At 42.2% G+C, this 17359-nt stretch overlaps 1 protein-coding gene and 1 non-coding gene across 3 annotated transcripts; both read right to left on the minus strand.

Annotated features, from left to right (window-relative positions):
• Positions 1-6841: 6841 nt before the first annotated feature.
• Positions 6842-6957, minus strand: LOC116750251. Its single transcript, XR_004348949.1, has one exon. It is a non-coding gene; the product is annotated as a small nucleolar RNA SNORA22 (small nucleolar RNA).
• Positions 6958-11037: 4080 nt separating this feature from the next.
• C2H15orf48 (chromosome 2 C15orf48 homolog) lies at positions 11038-14239 on the minus strand. 2 transcript variants are annotated; one of them, XM_032623474.1, is made up of 5 exons: positions 14141-14239; positions 13942-14003; positions 13416-13501; positions 12431-12491; positions 11038-11442 (listed from the first exon to the last, which is right to left on the minus strand). In XM_032623474.1, the coding sequence occupies exons 2-5, from the start codon at positions 13975-13977 to the stop codon at positions 11374-11376; spliced, it is 252 nt and encodes an 83-aa protein (XP_032479365.1). In that variant the 5' UTR covers positions 13978-14003; positions 14141-14239; the 3' UTR covers positions 11038-11373. The 2 variants fall into 2 exon arrangements, with proteins under 2 accessions (XP_032479365.1, XP_032479366.1); XM_032623475.1 differs by having other exon boundaries at positions 11047-11442; positions 14114-14182.
• Positions 14240-17359: the final 3120 nt, after the last annotated feature.

Here is a 17359-nt window from a genome sequence, read left to right on the forward strand (position 1 = left end):
CAACAGTGAGAGGCCCGCGTAACGCATAAAAAAAAAAAAAAAAAAAAAAAAAAAAAGCCATAAATTGCTAAACAAAATCAGTATATGGACTCTGGATTTACTCCAGAGCTAAATTAGGAAACAAGTCTTAACATTGCCCAAGGATCCCCTTCCAACTCCTTTATTTAACAAATATTTATTGAGTATGGCTATGTGCAAAGCACTGGTTTGTGTCTGGGGGTCCAGGGTGAGCAGACTTGTGGGCCACCTCTGAAGTGTGTCCCAGTGCCCAACTTCCTTGCCTCTCTAATCCTAGATCTAGATGATTCATGGACTGTCTGACCATGCAAGGCCCTCACTTAGGATGGCCACATCTGTTCCTCTAATTTGGGGGGCTAGGATATGCTCTGTGACTAACCCCCCACCGTGACCAGGTGGGAAAGAGCTTCCTCCTCAAGGAGAACAACAGGGTAAGACACCAGAGCAGCCACAGTGGAGGGTGGGCCTTACCCCCAGCCTGTGCTTATTTTTAAGGGCAGAGCCCCTGTTTTCTTTACCTTTGTATAAGCCCTCTCCCCGTATCACCTAGCATGGTACGTGGCATGGGACGGATGCTCCTTAAATGTTTTCTGGATGATTCAACCCAGTGATGAATCCTTTCACAAAGACTCATGCCGTTACTGAACTCTGGCATACTTTTACCAACAAATAGATATGATGAGTGCCTCCTACACGCCAGGCACACACCAGCAGTTAGTGATCCAAGGATGAGTGAAAAATCCGGGTGGCGCTCCAGATTTGTTCAGGAAGAAATTAAATGCGTATAGAATGACACCGTGAAAAAGTTATTAAAGGAGAGGGTCACAGGACTATGGAAGTGCAGGCAAGAGGGCCTGTCTGGGGATCCGGGAAGGCTCCTTTGAGGAAGAGGTTTGCACATCAATCCACCCACCCACCCATACATTATGGACCACATTCCAGGGTTTGCTGAACAAGGTGCCAGCACATACTGACTGTTCACGGGTCATTTCCCCAAGGTCCTTCAGAGCAAGAGGAAACCCACATCTCCTGGCTGCATAGGCCTCACCCAACAACACGCTCAAGTTTTTAAGTGTAAGTTTTCCGGTCAAGAGGAAAAAGCATTTTTGTGTGTGCATGTGTGCGAAGCAGCTTAAACTGAAGCTGACCTCACCGTGGGTGTCTCAGGTTGTTTTTGGTGAAGGTAATGAGCCAACTTTCCAGGAACCTCGGGACACACCCAGATTGCCCAACACTGCAGGGCAGTGCAGCCCAGACACCTCCCAGCCCCTTCCCCTCCTTAGTGCCAGCTCCTCTGTAGCCAGAGGTCCACAGGGGACCACCCCAAATGAACCTTCTCCAGGGTCTGCTCGGGGCACGGTCAAGGGGAGGCCTGAAGGAGGGACCCTCAGACCAGTCGGATGAGGCACAGACCAAACTGTCTGCCCACGATCAGGAGATGGATGATGACTGTGCCCTCTGATGCTTTGCCTCTGAGCTGCCCTCACCCCTTCCCAGGGCTCTGAGCTCATAACAGTAATCCCACTGGCTCTGGACACAAGCTGTCGCCCACACCTCGGCTTCTTCCTGGCTTTCTGCTCAGGTCCCCTTTCTCTCTCCTGACTAGCTTCTTTCCATCTCTACTCCCTCAGTAACTCGGGGTGTAAGTGGCCCTATGACGGCCCTGACTTCTCTGCTGGCTGTCACCCTTGTCTCTCACTTTAAGCTTCTGAGAGAGTCTGACCGACATAATAAGCCTTTTCAAGCTGGGGCCTCGTGAGGCCACTCAGAAGAAGACTGAAAACCCTGTAGATCCTTTAAGATCTAATCTCAGCCCTTTCTCATCCTCTCTCCTTGCTGCTGATCAAACTGGTCTTCCTTTTGGATGTAAAGAGGGCTACGAGGCCATCATAAAATCTTCCAGATACCGTGGCTTAGAACATAACCTCTGGGCTCAGTTTCCCGAGCTTTGTCTTCCAAACAAAACCCTTTCTCTCCCAACTTGCCACACATATATGCATATTGGCTTTGGGGAGGGCTGTGGTCTCAGCTATGGATTTTGAAGCCACTACATTAATATTTATTTGCTCTAGACCAGAGCTTCTCAAACTTTAGCCATGCAATAACCTGAAAATTCTGTGTATTGAAACCCAGAATCCTGGGCCTCCCTGCCAGAGATTCAGATTCAGCAGGTCTGGGGTGCAGACCCAGGTGAGGCGGATTCTGCCAGCCCACCCAGCTGCACTTGGAGGGGGACTGTTCTTGCATCGGTCCTCACCCTGAAGCAAAAGTTACTTGGGCTTAACACTGGAGGGAAGAAGAGCGATGAGGAAACAGTGCAGGGATGAGATATCTCCGTGAAGACATTTCTAAATATTAACCTACCTCACTGGTTTACCCCTGAGATGAATCCCCCTTTGCCAAGCAAGGTTTTGAGAAGTTAGGAAACCCACCCAGGTCACCCAGCTCTTGACTTGCAGAGCCTAGAGTCCGGTGCTGACCTGTCTGCTTGCTCCCTGCCCACTGTGCCCACCATGAAGCTGAATTAATGTCAGATTTGATTGTTACTGGCAGAACCACTGCCATCTGTCCTGACATGGGTGGTCAGTAGTGTCATCTCTGCAGAGAAATGAAGACGTTCACAAATGCATCCACATCTACTCCCACTGATACCTGCTAGACCCACCACTCCTCGGTTTAGGGTGCTGGGATCAATGTGACTGAACAGGCAGCCGGGGCAGCCTGGCCAGGAGAGGCACTCCCACCCTTTTAGTGTTCCATGCCTGGCCTGACCCTGCTCTCCTGTTAGCAAGAGTTCAACTGACATCTCAAGGCTGGTCTAGGGTATTAACAACTGGGTGAAATTCCCCACTGATTACCAAATGTTATAGGGGCAGTTTCAGCATAGTACTTCTCAAAGTGTGGTCCCCGAACCAGAAGCATCAGATTCACCTGGAAACTCATTAGAAACCCAAATACTTAGATCCCACCCCAGAACTACTAAAGCAGAATCTCTGCGTTTGGGGCCCAGCAATCCACATCTTAACGTGCCTTTCAGGAGAGTCTGATGCACAGCTAAAGTTTGAGAACAGCCATTTTTACTGAATGGATGAGCCAGATTCCTAGTGCGGTTTGGGAGGATTTGGTTTGGCGACACAGAGGGTTCCCTGCTCTCTGGGCAAGCTCTGACACACACGATGATAGAAGAGTTGGGGAAACATATACTAATCCAGTTGTGAAGTCAACTGTAACTTCTCTTGCTTAGCTTGGTTACAGCCTTGCCCTGGAGAGGATTTATTGCCGGGATAGCCTTTATTTTTTTAACATCTTTATTGGAATATAATTGCTTTACAGTGGTGTGCCAGTTTCTGCTATACAATGAAGTGAATCCGCTATACATATACATATATCCCCATATCTCCTCCCTCTTGCGTCTCCCTCCCACTTTCCTTATCCCACCCCTCTAGGTGGTCACAAAGCACCGAGCTGATCTCCCTGTGCTATGCAGCTGCTTCCCACTAGCTATATATTTTTCATTTGGTAGTGTATATATGTCGATGCCACTCTCTCACTTCGTCCCAACTTACCCTTACCCCTCCCCGTGTCCTCAAGTCCATTCTCCACGTCTTCGTTCCGCTACAGTAACTCTTGTACTCTTCCTGGGCCCTTACTCTGTGGGTGGTAATATTTACAACATTGAGACACAAGGTAAACCCAGTGTCTGAACTCTGCTTCCGGGTCTTTCCACACCAGAGCCCAGGGAAACCTATTTGTTGTCACTACAGGGACAGCCTAAACTACAAGCTCTGGCCCAGCTGGTCTTGTTGATGTGCTTCTTACAATCTTCAGTAACCTCCAATTTGTTTTCGAAAAAGAAAGCAAATAAAATGTAATATATGCGGGGGACTGGGACGGATTACTACATATGGTGGAAACCTCTGTTAGTTCTTGAGGTGAGATAGCAAGTAAATGTGGAGCAGGTTTTTTTTTGATGATGTAATTCACATACCATAAAATTCACCCTTTTAAAGTGTACAATTTAGTGGGGTTTAATTTAAAAAGTAAATTGTGCCACAAGAACTTTCTCGGGTGATAAGAATGTTCAATAGCATGTTTTGCATGATGCTTTCCTGGGTGCATATAATTTTCAAAACTCCTCTAACTGAACCATTAAGACCTGTTCATTTTATTCTGTCTAAACTATACCTCAATTTAAAAAATAATTTAAAAAGTATAATAAATGGTGCAGTTTCCCGGTAAGCAGCCCAAGGTGGCCTCTGAAAATGGTTCGCTATTCTCTTGACCCAGAAAACCCACAAAAATCATGCAAATCAAGAGGTTCAAATCTTTGTGCCATTAAGGGTATGCAGAGCCAAAAATCCGCCAAGTATCTGAAGGATATCACTTTACAGAAGTAACGCGTGCCATTCTGTTGTTACAATGGTAGAGTTCGTAGGTGTGCCCAGGCCAAACAGTGGGGCTGGATGCAGGGTCAATGGCCCCAAAAGAGTGCTGAATTTCTACTGCACATGCTCAAAAATGCAGAGAGTAATGCTGAACTGAAGGGCTTAGGTGTCGATCCTCTGGTCATTGAACACATCCAGGTGAACACAGCTCCCAAGATGCAGCGCAGGACTTAGAGAGCTCATGGTGGGATCAACCCGTACATGTGTTCTCCCTGCCACATTGAGATGATTCTTACTGAAAAAGAGCAGATTGTTCCTAAACCAGAAGAGGAGGTTGCATAGAAGAAAAAGATATCCCAGAAGAAACTGAAGAAGCAAAAACTATGGCCCGGGAATAAATTCAGTTTAAAAAAAAAAAAAAAAGAGTCAAATAAAAGTAAAATAAATGGTGCTACTTCAAAAAATAATCTGAAACAAAATATGAGAAGTGTCCAGTGGTTGACTCAATGAACTTGCCTAGAAAATAACAAGCCAACAACAGGTCACATTTGTCTTGCAATATGAATCCATTTCTCATTAATGTTGATAAGGAGAATTCAGATAAGCAAAATATTTTAGAAAATAAAATAATCAGGTTAACTTGCCCGAGGCAACATAACCTTTAGAACATAAACACCAAGAGAACAGTATCAACTTCATGATTACACACAACCAAGTAAAGGAAAAATCACATATATTACTTGATGTAAATACAAAAAAGTAGAGTTTGATTTTTTACATAGTATGCCCACTCTCCAAATAAGCAATATTTTATTGTATATGTATCATAAGTCATACCAAGTGAATCAGCAAGTTGCTTTCAGCATGTCATCAAGAGTTATCAAATTTAGTGTTTTCCTTGATTTTATTCTAGTTTTCATTTTAAAACTAAGTAGTGTGCCCACAAGCAAATAAAACACTACCAAAACCAAGCCTTAGTTTCTAGGGAGAAATTACATAATTACTGATGCAACTTTCTAAGCATGAGGAAAAGATATTATAAGGGAGAATTACCAGAAAAACGAATTCAATTCCTATTGCTCTCACTTAACCTCTCCAAGCCTTAGTTTCTCCTTCTGTAAAATGAGGGTGGTAAAAGTTACCTCTGGGGTTTGTTGAGAGGATTAAAAGAGGCAATCCTTGCTAAAGAGCTAATGCCAGGCTTGTAGTTAGGGCTCCACAAATAGAATTATTGTTAATCAATAGTGGAGCTTGCGTTTCCCTTCTAACAAGTTTACATTTAAAAAACATTGATACCCTAAACAGGTATCTCAAAGGTTCCTCATCTTTTTCACTCAGGTGAAAAAGATCTCTTGAACTAAATTTGCAACAGCCTAAAGCTATATTTTAGGAAGGGAAACAGAATTTATCATGAATGTGTGAAACTACTGTTCAGCCATTGAAACAACCAATTAATAAGAAACCCTTGGAACTACAGAAGATACTATTTTTTATGCCAGGAAAACTTCGTTACTATTTTAATCCTAAAAATGAATAAATAAAATTTTAAAAATTCCTATTGCTCTCTTAGGTACATATACTCAGCTTCATCCCCCTTCCTTATTCAAACCACATACCATCATTTTTTAAAAATAAATTTATTTATTTATTTATTTTTGGCTGCATTAGTTCTTCATTGCTGCAGATGGGCTTTCTTTGGTTGCGTCGAGCAGGGGCTACTCTTGGTTGCCGTGTGCGGGCTTCTCCTTGCAGTGGCTTCTCTTGTCGCGGAGCACAGGCTCTAGGCTCGTGGGCTGCAGCAGTTGTGGTGCACGGGCTTATTATTTGCAGTAGTTGTGGCGCACCGGCTTATTAGTTGCCCCGCGGCATGTGGGATCTTCCCAGGCCAGGGCTCGAACCCATGTTCCCTATATTGGCAGACCAATTCTTAACCACTGCGCCACCAGGGAAGCTCCATACCATCATCTCTGAATGTAAGAATATGTGTAGTGTACTTGTAGAATATAGTGATTACTAAAATGTAGACAGTGGTTGCTAAGGACAAATTTTTATATTATACACATAAAAATAATTATTTTTGCTACTATGTCTTTTCTAGATGTGAGGCCATCTAGGTGGGCACATATGCGGGGGTTCTTATTTCTAGCTCGGTGTCTGAGTAGGTGAGAGTAAAGGTGAGATGTGTTTATCTTCAGGTGTGGTCATGCTCTGGCAAAGGTTTATAACCGGGGCGCTGTGAACCAAAGGTAGACCAGCTACCAGAAGTAGGCGTGTGTGAATCTCAAACAGGCAATGTTCTCACTCATGGAAGAACATAATTTTATACACATTAAGAGCTTTCTATTCTTTTTTTCCAGTTCGATGCAAATATAGTTCATGACAAAGCAAATTTATGAAGGGATATGCTAGATCATTCATACCCTTAAACACAATTAATATAATGGGCTGACTTTCTGAATACTCCTTTCAATGCGGAGGAAAAGAACAGACATTGCTCTAGCACAGAGTCAAAGCCAAGGGAATTATAAAGCACACTTGGGTGTTCACCGTGCAAAGAGCTTTCTCTTTTATAGTGATAATCATTTTTTAAAAAGCAAAAAGGGAATACTTATTGAACAACTAGTGCATGTTAAACACCATGTCAGAAACTTTTATTATCTCACAAAATCTTCACAACTAACCCAAGCAAGTAACAGATTAACCCAATTTCATAGACCAGGAATCTGAGGTACAAAGCAACATGGGTAGTAAAGTGGCAAAGTGGTCTGATTTCGGAGCCTGTAGTTTCATTCTCCGACAAAGTCTCAACTAAAATGTGTGAGAATTTCCCCAAGAAAATTGAAAATGATGATGAATGAGTATTTAATCAGACCTCACTCGTTTTCAGTGATATGGTGTGTGACTTTAACTTTTTTATTCAGAAAGTTTACTTCACATCTTCTTTTTATATGAGAGAATTATAGGTGTTTGCTTAAGGCTCAAGGCCATAAAACTGACGGACTCTGGGCTTTGGTTTAATCGCAAACTGAAACCAACAATGGAAGAGCCTTCCTTCTTCTCTGGGCTCCAGGATGCATCCTCTGGTTCTCCTTCCCCATTTCTCTCAATCCCCATCAGGGACCAAATCCTCTCCCCTGCCCACGTCCTTCATGATGACATTCCTCTCTGTTCAGGCTTCGTATCACTTTAGAACTGCCTCTGTAGGCAGTTTTACCCATGCCCTGGCTTTAACCACCCCTTCAACTGTCTCCAAGTCACACTTCTTGGCAGTTCTCGAGAAGTAATTTACCTAGATAGCTTACTGGGCTCTCCAACGTTCAGTTCCAAAGCCCAACTCATTCCTCATCTACACTTCCCTTGAACATTCCATTTTATTTTCCTCCTGTATTCTCTGTCTTGGCACCACCGCGCACCCAACTACTTGGGCGAGAAATCTGGGAGTCATTTTGGACTCCCAGCCACATCCAATAAGCCTTGATGCCTTCTCTTCAATCACGTTCAAACGCATCCTCCTTTTTCCATTCCCTCTGCCACTGCCTTGATCAGTTATGCCCCTCCAGTGAGTTTCACCCTAGATGATATAACACTCTAGATGATATAGCCAACACTCCCTTGAGAAAACTGTATTATCAAACGTAAGGTAGATAGCTAGTGGGAAGCAGCCGCATGGCACAGGGATATCGGCTCAGTGCTTTGTGACCACCTAGAGGGGTGGGATAAGGAGGGTGGGAGAGAGGGAGACGCAAGAGGGAAGAGATATGGGAACAGATGTATATGTATAACTGATTCACTTTGTTATAAAGCAGAAACTAACACACCATTGTAAAGCAATTATACCCCAATAAAGATGTTAAAAAAAAAACCAAACAAACTGTATTATCTCCTTCCCCATCTTAAAATCCTATTCTGGTTCCTTTGTGCCTGCAGGATAATAGCATAAAAGGCCCTAAGCATTTCACCTATCCCACTCTACACTCCAATATTAAATTTCATGTACTAAATTGCTCCAAGTTTCTGAAGAGATGCTGTCTTAGCTCTCTATGGCTAGGTAAATACATGCCTCTACTTCAATTGCCTTTCTGACTTCTAATTATTGGCTGTTTTTTTAACATCTTTATTGGAGTATAATTGCTTTACAATGGTGTGTTAGTTTCTGCTTTATAACAAAGGGAATCAGCTATACATATACATATATCCCCATATCCCCTCCCTCTCGTGTCTCCCTCCCACCCTCCCTATCTTACCCTAATTAATGGTTTTTGAAGAAACTAGGCTTTCAGGGACCCATCTTCTTCGGAACCTTCCTTTGTACCATGTGCTTGTTTCTATCCTTGCCTTATTGTCACTGTATTGCTTGGATTTGTTCACAGATGTATCTACCTTTCCTATGTCAGTCAGATCCTTGAGGCCAGCACACCACCTACCACATAGTGAACGCTTAACAATTGTACACTTTCTTAAATATTTAAATTACTTGAAAATGTCTTTAATATGTCTCAAATTTTAAAACTTCAAAGTCCACTTTCAAGAGAATCTTATCCAGATCAAACTCTGCAGAGAGAGTTCTATACAAGCTCCTTGGAAGTCACTTCCATGACCACATACCCATCAAGTACTCAGTACAATAACCTAACAACCAAATGCAACAAGTGAAACTTGGATTGGATTCTGGACTTAAAACTACAGTTATAAAGGGCATTACAGTCAGAGGAAATGGAAATGGATTATATGTTAGGTGATAGTATTGAATTAATGGTAATCTTCTCAGGAATGATAATGGTATAACAGCTAGAATGTCCTTTCTCTTAGGCATGAATAGTTTTATGATGTCTGTAACTTATTATCAGAGTTCATTTTAAAAGAGCATAATATACAGAGAGATACAGCAAATGTGGCAAAATATTAAGTGATAAAAAGTGTATTTTTTGTGCTAGTTTTTCAACTTCTCTGAATATTTGAAAATTTTCAAAATAAAACGTGTGGAAAATGCTAAGAATACTATCAAAAATAAAATCAATAAATCTTTTGAAATTTGAGTTTCAATATTGCTGTTGGCCTTTCTCCCTCCCAAACCTGCTGCATGGTACCTTCCACTGCCTTGTTCACCCCATAAAGCCACTGTATTTCAATCAGGTTTGTGTTTTAAAGTTGAAAGGCACAGTCCCCTCCCAAACACTACAATTTGCTCTCCTAATTGGCCAAGCAACACAGGGCTGTTCATTTTTATTTGCCTATATGGTACCACATTGCCCTTTAGAAGCTTAAGCAAATAAAATTGTACTTCCTAACTGGTACATGTAATTCCTTGAAATCAATAATTGGAGATTTTCACCTGGGAAAATTTGAGGTGATAAGGAAAATAGAAGTTGCAGAAGTAGTCTTGCTTTAATCCCTTCAGAACTGCCAAGTCTCTAGAAAGATCTAGTTAATTCTTATTGCCGTGAAGGTGATTAGAATTTAGCCCTTCTCTTAAATTTCTATTATGTTCAGATGGAAATTAAGAAAAAGGGATTTATGATATTTATTTAAAAGAGTTAATGAACCTAGGTATACACCCAAGAGAACTGAAAAGATATGGCTATACAAAAACTTATACATGGCTGTCCACAACAGCATTATTCACAACAGCCAAATGGTAGAAACAATCCAAATGTCTGTCAACTGATGGATAAACAAAATACGGCATATCCATACAATGGAATATTAGTCATAAAGAGGAATGAAATACTGATACGTGTTACAACACGGACGAATCATGATAACATTATACTAAGTTAGAGCCAGGCACCAAGGCCACATAATGTGTGATCCCATTTATCTGAAATGCCCAGAATAGGCAGATCTATAGAAATAAACTTTATTAGTGTTTCCCTAGGCTGGGGGCAGAGGGGTCAGAAATGGGGGAATGACTGCTAATGGGCACAGTGTTGTTTTGGGGTGATAAAAATGTTCTGGAATTAGATGGTAGAGATGGTTGTAAAACTTTGTGAATATACTAAAAACCACCGAACTGTGCACTTTAAATGGATGAATACTATGTTCTGTGAATTGTATCTCAATTTTTTTAAAAAGTTAATGAAAAGCTATTTTCTATGTGGTCCCACTTTCAAGAACAGTCACGGGGGAGCCGAGGGGCATGCTGCGTTTGATCGTACCTTTGATCTCCAAGGGACCATTGGCCACAGTGAAGAGGAGCCCCAGACTCTGTGGGGTGCTCTCCACCCTCCCCTCCCCAAGCCTCACAGGAGCACCACTGTTAGCCTTGGCATCTGGAGGGCTACTCTCGCATGCCCCACATTCCCATCACTGCCAGAATCCCAGTACTTCCTCCAAGACCAATCCCCATGCAAGTCTCATACCCCATCTTGTCTTCATTTTCCTCACCGTACTTACCATCTTTTATTCCTCTCCCTCCAAAATGTGGTTTTGTTCATTGCTTTATCTCAGCTGCACAAAAACAGTGCCTGGATAACAGTAGTTACTCAATAGATTTCTGATGAATGAGTGAACTTGGAAAAAAAGTTTATACAGAAATTTGCACTGGGTGTTATTTAAAAAGATGAAGTTCCATGCTTCAGAATGTGTTTATCTCCCATAAAAAGACTTTCTCCTCGATTTAAATATGTACCTGAACTTTAAGAAATCTCGCACAAGTGGTATTTTATTGGAGACAATCAAATTTAACAAATCTTTATACATTTTAAGGAGAACATTCAGGCATCATAAACACAAAAATTTCAATACACAAAACAAATTTACAACAAGAAAATAAACATAGAATCTTATTTTGGGACTACGTGGTTATTGTTGCACTACCTTTATAATTCTTTATCCAGAGTCTGAAAATGTAGGCAAGCCCTAAAAATGTAGCAGAAGCATTTCCGCACACTGGTATCCATAATCTAGTTTGTGCAGAAATGTTTCCACTAGATTCATAGAGTACTCTTTGGAAGAAAATGGCGAAGACTGGTCACCTGGTTGCCTTTCGGACCTGCTGCAACTCTTCAATAGGCTTCCATTCTTGGTTGATTGTTATAAGCTTTAAAAAAAGAATAAAAATGTTTTGTTAGGATCTGTCCATCCTCAGGCCCCCTTCTGGGAGTTGTACACAGCTCCCTTTGTAAAAAGCATCACCATAACATTTGTAGTCAACGAATCACCTCTTCCCATCTCTAAAACAGTAATATGGGCTGGTTCTATCCCTCTATCCCTCTAAAGAGCCTTTGGGTTCCTGAGTGTTACAGGATCAGAGAGAAAGGTCACATCCATTTACCCTACTTTCACTTAAGAGGTTCTAGATTTTTAAATTTCCTATGGTTTTATGTGAACTAGAAGCTCAAAAAGTGTGTCTGCTACGTCTGAGTGGAGGTATGATGCTCGCAGCACAGAGCTAGGCACATAGTAGGCTCTTAAAATTTCCTCACTGTAATTACTCAACAAAGGTACAAATGATCCAAGTTATACAATAAGGGAAAAGGCACAGAGCTGTGGACAAGATAACTAGTAAGCACAGGTAACTCTACTCAATATTCTGTAACAACCTATTTGGGAAAAGAACCTGAAAAAGAATGGATATATGTATATGTATAACTGATTCACTTTGCTGTACCCCTGAAACTAACACAATATTGTAACTCAACTATACTCCAATATTAAATAAAAATTAAATTAAAAAAGGAGATGATGTGTCACAATAATGATAAAAGTTAATATTTGAGTGCTGACTATGGGCCAGGCACTGTGCTAAAGGGCTCTATTTTATCTTCTTTAATCCTCTAAACTCTGAGGAAGAGCCCTATTATTGTGCCCATTTTATAGATTCTGAGAGCCTCAGAGAGGCCAAATTATCTAAAATCACCTGTGACTAATGGAGCAAAGATTTGAACTAAATCTCCATAACCCTACAGCACTCCCTTTGCACTACACATTAAATGGCACCCTAAAGGTTAAAAGGTATTACGTCTATTTTGCTGACAAATGTGCTAAGCTTTCGGCTAAGTATAAATCACGTTTTAATGCAGCGATACCTTTCTAGGTGCAGTAGGATCCACAGTTTCCCAAGGTTCTGGATTTCTTTTTCGATCAATGCTAAAAATAAAAGAAAGCTGATTAAACATTAAAGTAAGTGCATTTAAACTAAGTCTGATATTGGGTTTATAAATATGCTAGGGACAGACTCAGAGTGCATACTTAGGCATTGGGTTAATTGAAATTGATGGAACATTCCTTTAAAAAGCTTCACAGTTTGGCTCAAACATCAAGGATCAATTCCTCTGCAGAGTAGGAGGTCTGTATTCCCTTTACTGGCCTAGACTGGAGAATGTTCTCATAAGCTGAAGAGCAATTAGGGTGGAAGTGCCAGGCTAAGAGCAAGCAAATATGCTCTTACCCCAGTTTCTGGAAGAGGCAGAAGGGCTGGGCTTGAAACCGGTAGGTGATGAACTGCCACACCCTAGCATTACGGCTCTACGGAGCCCTGCACCCGGTCAATATCAGAGTCAGGTTTTTCTCTTCCTCATATTCCAGGATACATGGTATTTTACCTTATATCCAGGGCTAAGATTAGATTCATTGTAGACAGCTGAATCTATAAACTCTACCACATTAGGAAAGACCTTTCTAATGAATTGACATTTTAAAATGTTATTAAAATGATTAAGATTGATGATGTATATCCCAAAAGACCGTCTAAGAACTTTAAATCTCAAAACTTAAGTTAAAAAAAAAAAACCAACAAGCTTTATTTTGCTGCAGCAGAAGAGGAGGAGGGCCAGTGGATGAAAGGGTATTTAGATACAAGGAACTTATATTAGTAAACTTATTTTATCACTAATCATCATTTGATAGTCTTCTGATACCTGGATGCTTTCTGGCCCTGACTCTAACCAAGTTCATAATTCGACATTCTTATCCCGGGGGGAGAACCAGGAAACTGATACTATGCATTTCATAAACTGAAGGTCAACCTAACACAGCTAAAAACGTTTTTATAAATGATGAATGCCTACTTACATCACATCGGTTTTTCGAAGGGAATACAGAGCAAAAGACAAAGCTCCAGTCGCTGCCACGGTCGTGAAAAGCACCAAAGGAATAAGCTAACAGAGAACAAAATACTCGGACGTTTCAATGTGAAACACTTGAAATATAACAGAATAGCTCTATGTCATTTTATACTTTCTTCAACATCTTTAAAAGTTAATATTTTTAGTCAGATTTTCAGTTGCTTTAAAAATTTACTTTCTTCTTTTGGACTTCCCTGGTGGCGCAGTGGTTAAGAGTCCGCCTGCCAATACAGGGGACACGGGTTCAAGCCCTGGTCCGGAAGATCCCACATGCCGCAGAGCAACTACGCCCCTGCGCCACAGCTACTAAAGCCCGCGCGCCTAGAGCCCATGCTCCGCAAGAAAAGCCACCGCACTGAGAAGCCCGTGCACCGCAACGAAGAGTAGCCCCTGCTCACCGCAACTAGAGAAAGCCCACCCGCAGTAACGAAGACCCAAAGCAGCCATAAATAAACAAATAAATAAAACCTTACTTCCTTCCTTTTCATCAGGAGTTGGAAAAAGCTCATGATGACTTCAGTGTAGAATGCCAAATCTAGAAGAAAAAAAAATCCAAGATACTGATCAAAACTCAGCTACTAGGACGAAGCCCGTTGGGCTCCAAACCGGCCAACGTATCCCAAAGCCAGCCTCGAGACCGCTCACCAGAGCCTCCGCCCGAGGGCAGCTCACCTGGGAGACCTGGCGGGGCGCCGCGAGAGGACGATGCTAACGCCCAGAACCGAACGCCGACCTCGACCTCCGCGCATTATATACCAACCCCACCCTCTCCGGAAGGCCGGCCGGCGCATTCTGGTCACGCGGGCCGCGCAGGGGGCGTGCGGGGCTTGACTCGCTTTCCATGCCGGGCGCCCGGCAACCGGGCGCCCCCTGCGGGACGCCGGGCCTTCAAATTCCGCGCAGCAGGACGCTAGCGCTCCCTGCCGCCTGCCGCGGTTCTTACCCGCCGCTCGGAGCGAGCCCAGGCTGGGCGTTGGCGGGTCTGCAAGGGGGTGGAACTGAGAACTAGGGGCGCTTGGATGGCCAAGAACAGGTGAAAAACAGCCCGTCTAAAAGGAGGTCCGGAAAAGGAGCCGCTGATCCGGGGGTCCCATGGGAGGCTCCTTGGTGCAGGCAGGTAAACTAGAATTAATCCAAGTCACTTTAAAAGCTCCAAAAATGTGATGTGGCGCACTTATGGAGATAATTTAAGTTGTAAATTTCCTTTCAGAATAATTCCTTGTTGTCCTGATTTTTTCCATTAAAAAAAAAAATCAGGAGATGAGGGAGAAGAAACAAAAAGAATCAACCGGAGAGGTTTCCAGGAGAATATCTCTGAGACGACCCTGAAGGAACTCGCCCCTAAGCTAGCAGCCTAGCCTTTCACGGAGCATGAAGGCGGCTGCAGAACCACGGGAATAATAATTAAATCAGTATCTGTGTGTCAGGCACTGTACTGGAATCTTCTCGACATTTTTGCAAGGTATGTTATTTAGGCTCAGAGATGCTCTAGGCACATAGCCAGTAAGCGGCGGAGATGGAATTAGAAGCCCGGTCTGTCCGGCAACCAGGCAGCACTGTTCTTTCTGCACCCTGCTCTTAGCAACTGCGATTAAGTCAAGAGTGCAAGCTCAGTTATCTAAAAATAGTTATTTTAAAACAATTATTTTAAAACTGTTTGAAGTTCAAGCTATGAGTTAGCATAAAAACGAAAACATCTTAATGTTTTCTAAACGGCCAGACCCAGCTCTGTTTCAGCCCCATTTTATTTCTAGTCATGGGCTTTGCATTCAAACTGACGTGAGTTCAGAGCCCACCCCTGACATACTTTATTAGCTGATTGACTTCGAGGAAACTACTTAACCTTCATGATGACTCTCAGTTTATATATCTGTAAAATGGGGACAAACCTGGCTCGGCAGAGAGTTGGAAAAAACGTTAGAATGTATGCAAAGCATGTAGCAGTCTGCCTTGCCTGTAGTAGGCATTCAATAAATAGTAATTATTATTTGCAAAGATTTGTTTTATATAAGGGAGATCATAAATATAACTTCTCACCCAGTCACTGACAAGGGTTCTTACTGTGTAACTCGAGCTGTAGCTGGAGACGTTTGTTGATTACTTCAGAGAAAATTCAACATTTTCCGTGGTTTGTATTGAATAGAATCAAAGAAGGAGCCTTTTAATGCTCCTTCTGCAGAATCTCTAAAGCTTCTTTTGTCAGAAGGTTCTAAGAAAAGCCTCAATTTGTTAATTAAAGATAAATTGTTTTTTCTAGGATACAAGGAGAAAAAGGAAATCTTATAGGAATATATCATGGCCCACAAATTAAAATTAAAATGTGTAGCCCTTGGGAATTCCCTGGCGGTCCAGTAGTTAGGACTCCATGATTCCACTGCTGGGGGCCCGGGTTCCATCCCTGGTGGGGCAAGTAAGATCCTGCAAGCCACGTGGCGCGCCCCGGGGCGGGGGGTGGGGGGTGGGGGGGGGTGGGGCGGGGGGCGTGTAGCTCATGCCTAGTAATGACCTTAAACTTAGAGCCCTGCTTTGCCAATGTCATTTCTTTTCAAAATGCAGTTTTGTAATAGCCTAGGCATTATTCTCGGAATGGGGCATGGTAAATTTAAAAGAATAAAACACAAGTCCCTTACTTCACGTTTCTTACAATTTAGCGCCTGTAAGTAACTCTAACACGCTCTGTCATGATCTGGTGCCAAAGACCGATGATTAATTCTGACTAATGGGCTCTGAGAAATCTTACCAAAGGTGAGGATATTTATTTGAACATAGAAATAGACAAACCAACTGTAAAGACATTTTGGGGGCAACTAGAGAAATTTACAGACCAGATATGAAATGATATTAAAGGGAGTACTGTTGATTTTTTCAGGTGTGATAATGGTATTATGGTTTTTTTTTTTAAAAACACATTTTTAAAGAGATTATATGTGGAAATAATTAAGAAATATCATTATGTTTGGGATTTACCTGAAAATACTTGTTTTTCAGTAGAAAATGAAGCAAATTTAGCAAAATACTAATTATTCAATCTAGGTGACAGATATGTGGGAGTTTGTTATATTATTGTGTGTGAAAATGTTCAGAATAAAATGATTAAAAAATTTATAAATTGTATGTATACAATTGTATAAATTGTATATATTCAACTGAGTCAATTTGAAGATCTAATTGGCTTCATTCAATGATTCATGAACTAGCAGGGTGCTCCAAGGGGTAGTACAAACAGAAAGCTTTTATAAAGGGAGGAGGGTGGGGCAAGAAGTAGTAGCAAAAGAAAATGCTCATTTCAAGCCAGACTGTCTTCTTTTGGGGGCCAGAATGGGGTGGGAGGAGGGGGTGGGTGGGAAGGAACCAGAGGGGTCTTTATCATGCAGATTACCTCGCTACTGTTGATCAGGAAATTTTAGACTGGCTGTTCTAAAGCTCACAATGAGAACTAGACCCTGAAAGCCATACTTTCCCCCTTTCGGTTAATGCCCAGGTTTACTGAGCTTGTGTTTAGTCTTTCCCAGAATGACTAACTAGCAGGCACAGTTCTCACCCTTCAAATCTTGGCAGTGCCCCAAAGGAACCCACTCAGGATACTCACCAGCATTACCCTCTGTGGCTGCTCCAAAGCCCAAAATCCCTTGGGGGAGCTTCTCCTCCCCACCCCAATTGCCAGAAACTTCCAGAACCTTCTCTAGCTGCTGCAACCCGGGCTTGCAGGAGCATGGAACCACAGCTACTTGGTTCCCACGTTAGGAATTTAAACTTAGATTTTAATCAGCCCAGCTCAGGCTTTATAAGAAAAATAGAATATCCTTTCATTAAATATTTTGTGTTGGAATTCTTTCTGCCCACCCTTCAGTGGCTGCCTAGTTACCAGGTTTAGCAAATATGGATTTGCTA

Source organism: Phocoena sinus, chromosome 2, assembly GCF_008692025.1.
Source record: "Phocoena sinus isolate mPhoSin1 chromosome 2, mPhoSin1.pri, whole genome shotgun sequence".
Lineage (NCBI taxonomy): Eukaryota > Metazoa > Chordata > Mammalia > Artiodactyla > Phocoenidae > Phocoena > Phocoena sinus.

Coding starts and splice junctions, on each gene's coding strand:
- C2H15orf48 (XM_032623474.1), bottom strand. CDS start 13,977: ATGAGCTTTTTCCAACTCCTGATGAAAAGGAAGGAA. Junction 12,492..13,415: donor CTTCGAAAAACCGATGTGAT/GTAAGTAGGCAT, acceptor TTTTATTTTTAG/CATTGATCGAAAAAGAAATC. Junction 11,443..12,430: donor ATCCTACTGCACCTAGAAAG/GTATCGCTGCAT, acceptor CTTTTTTTAAAG/CTTATAACAATCAACCAAGA.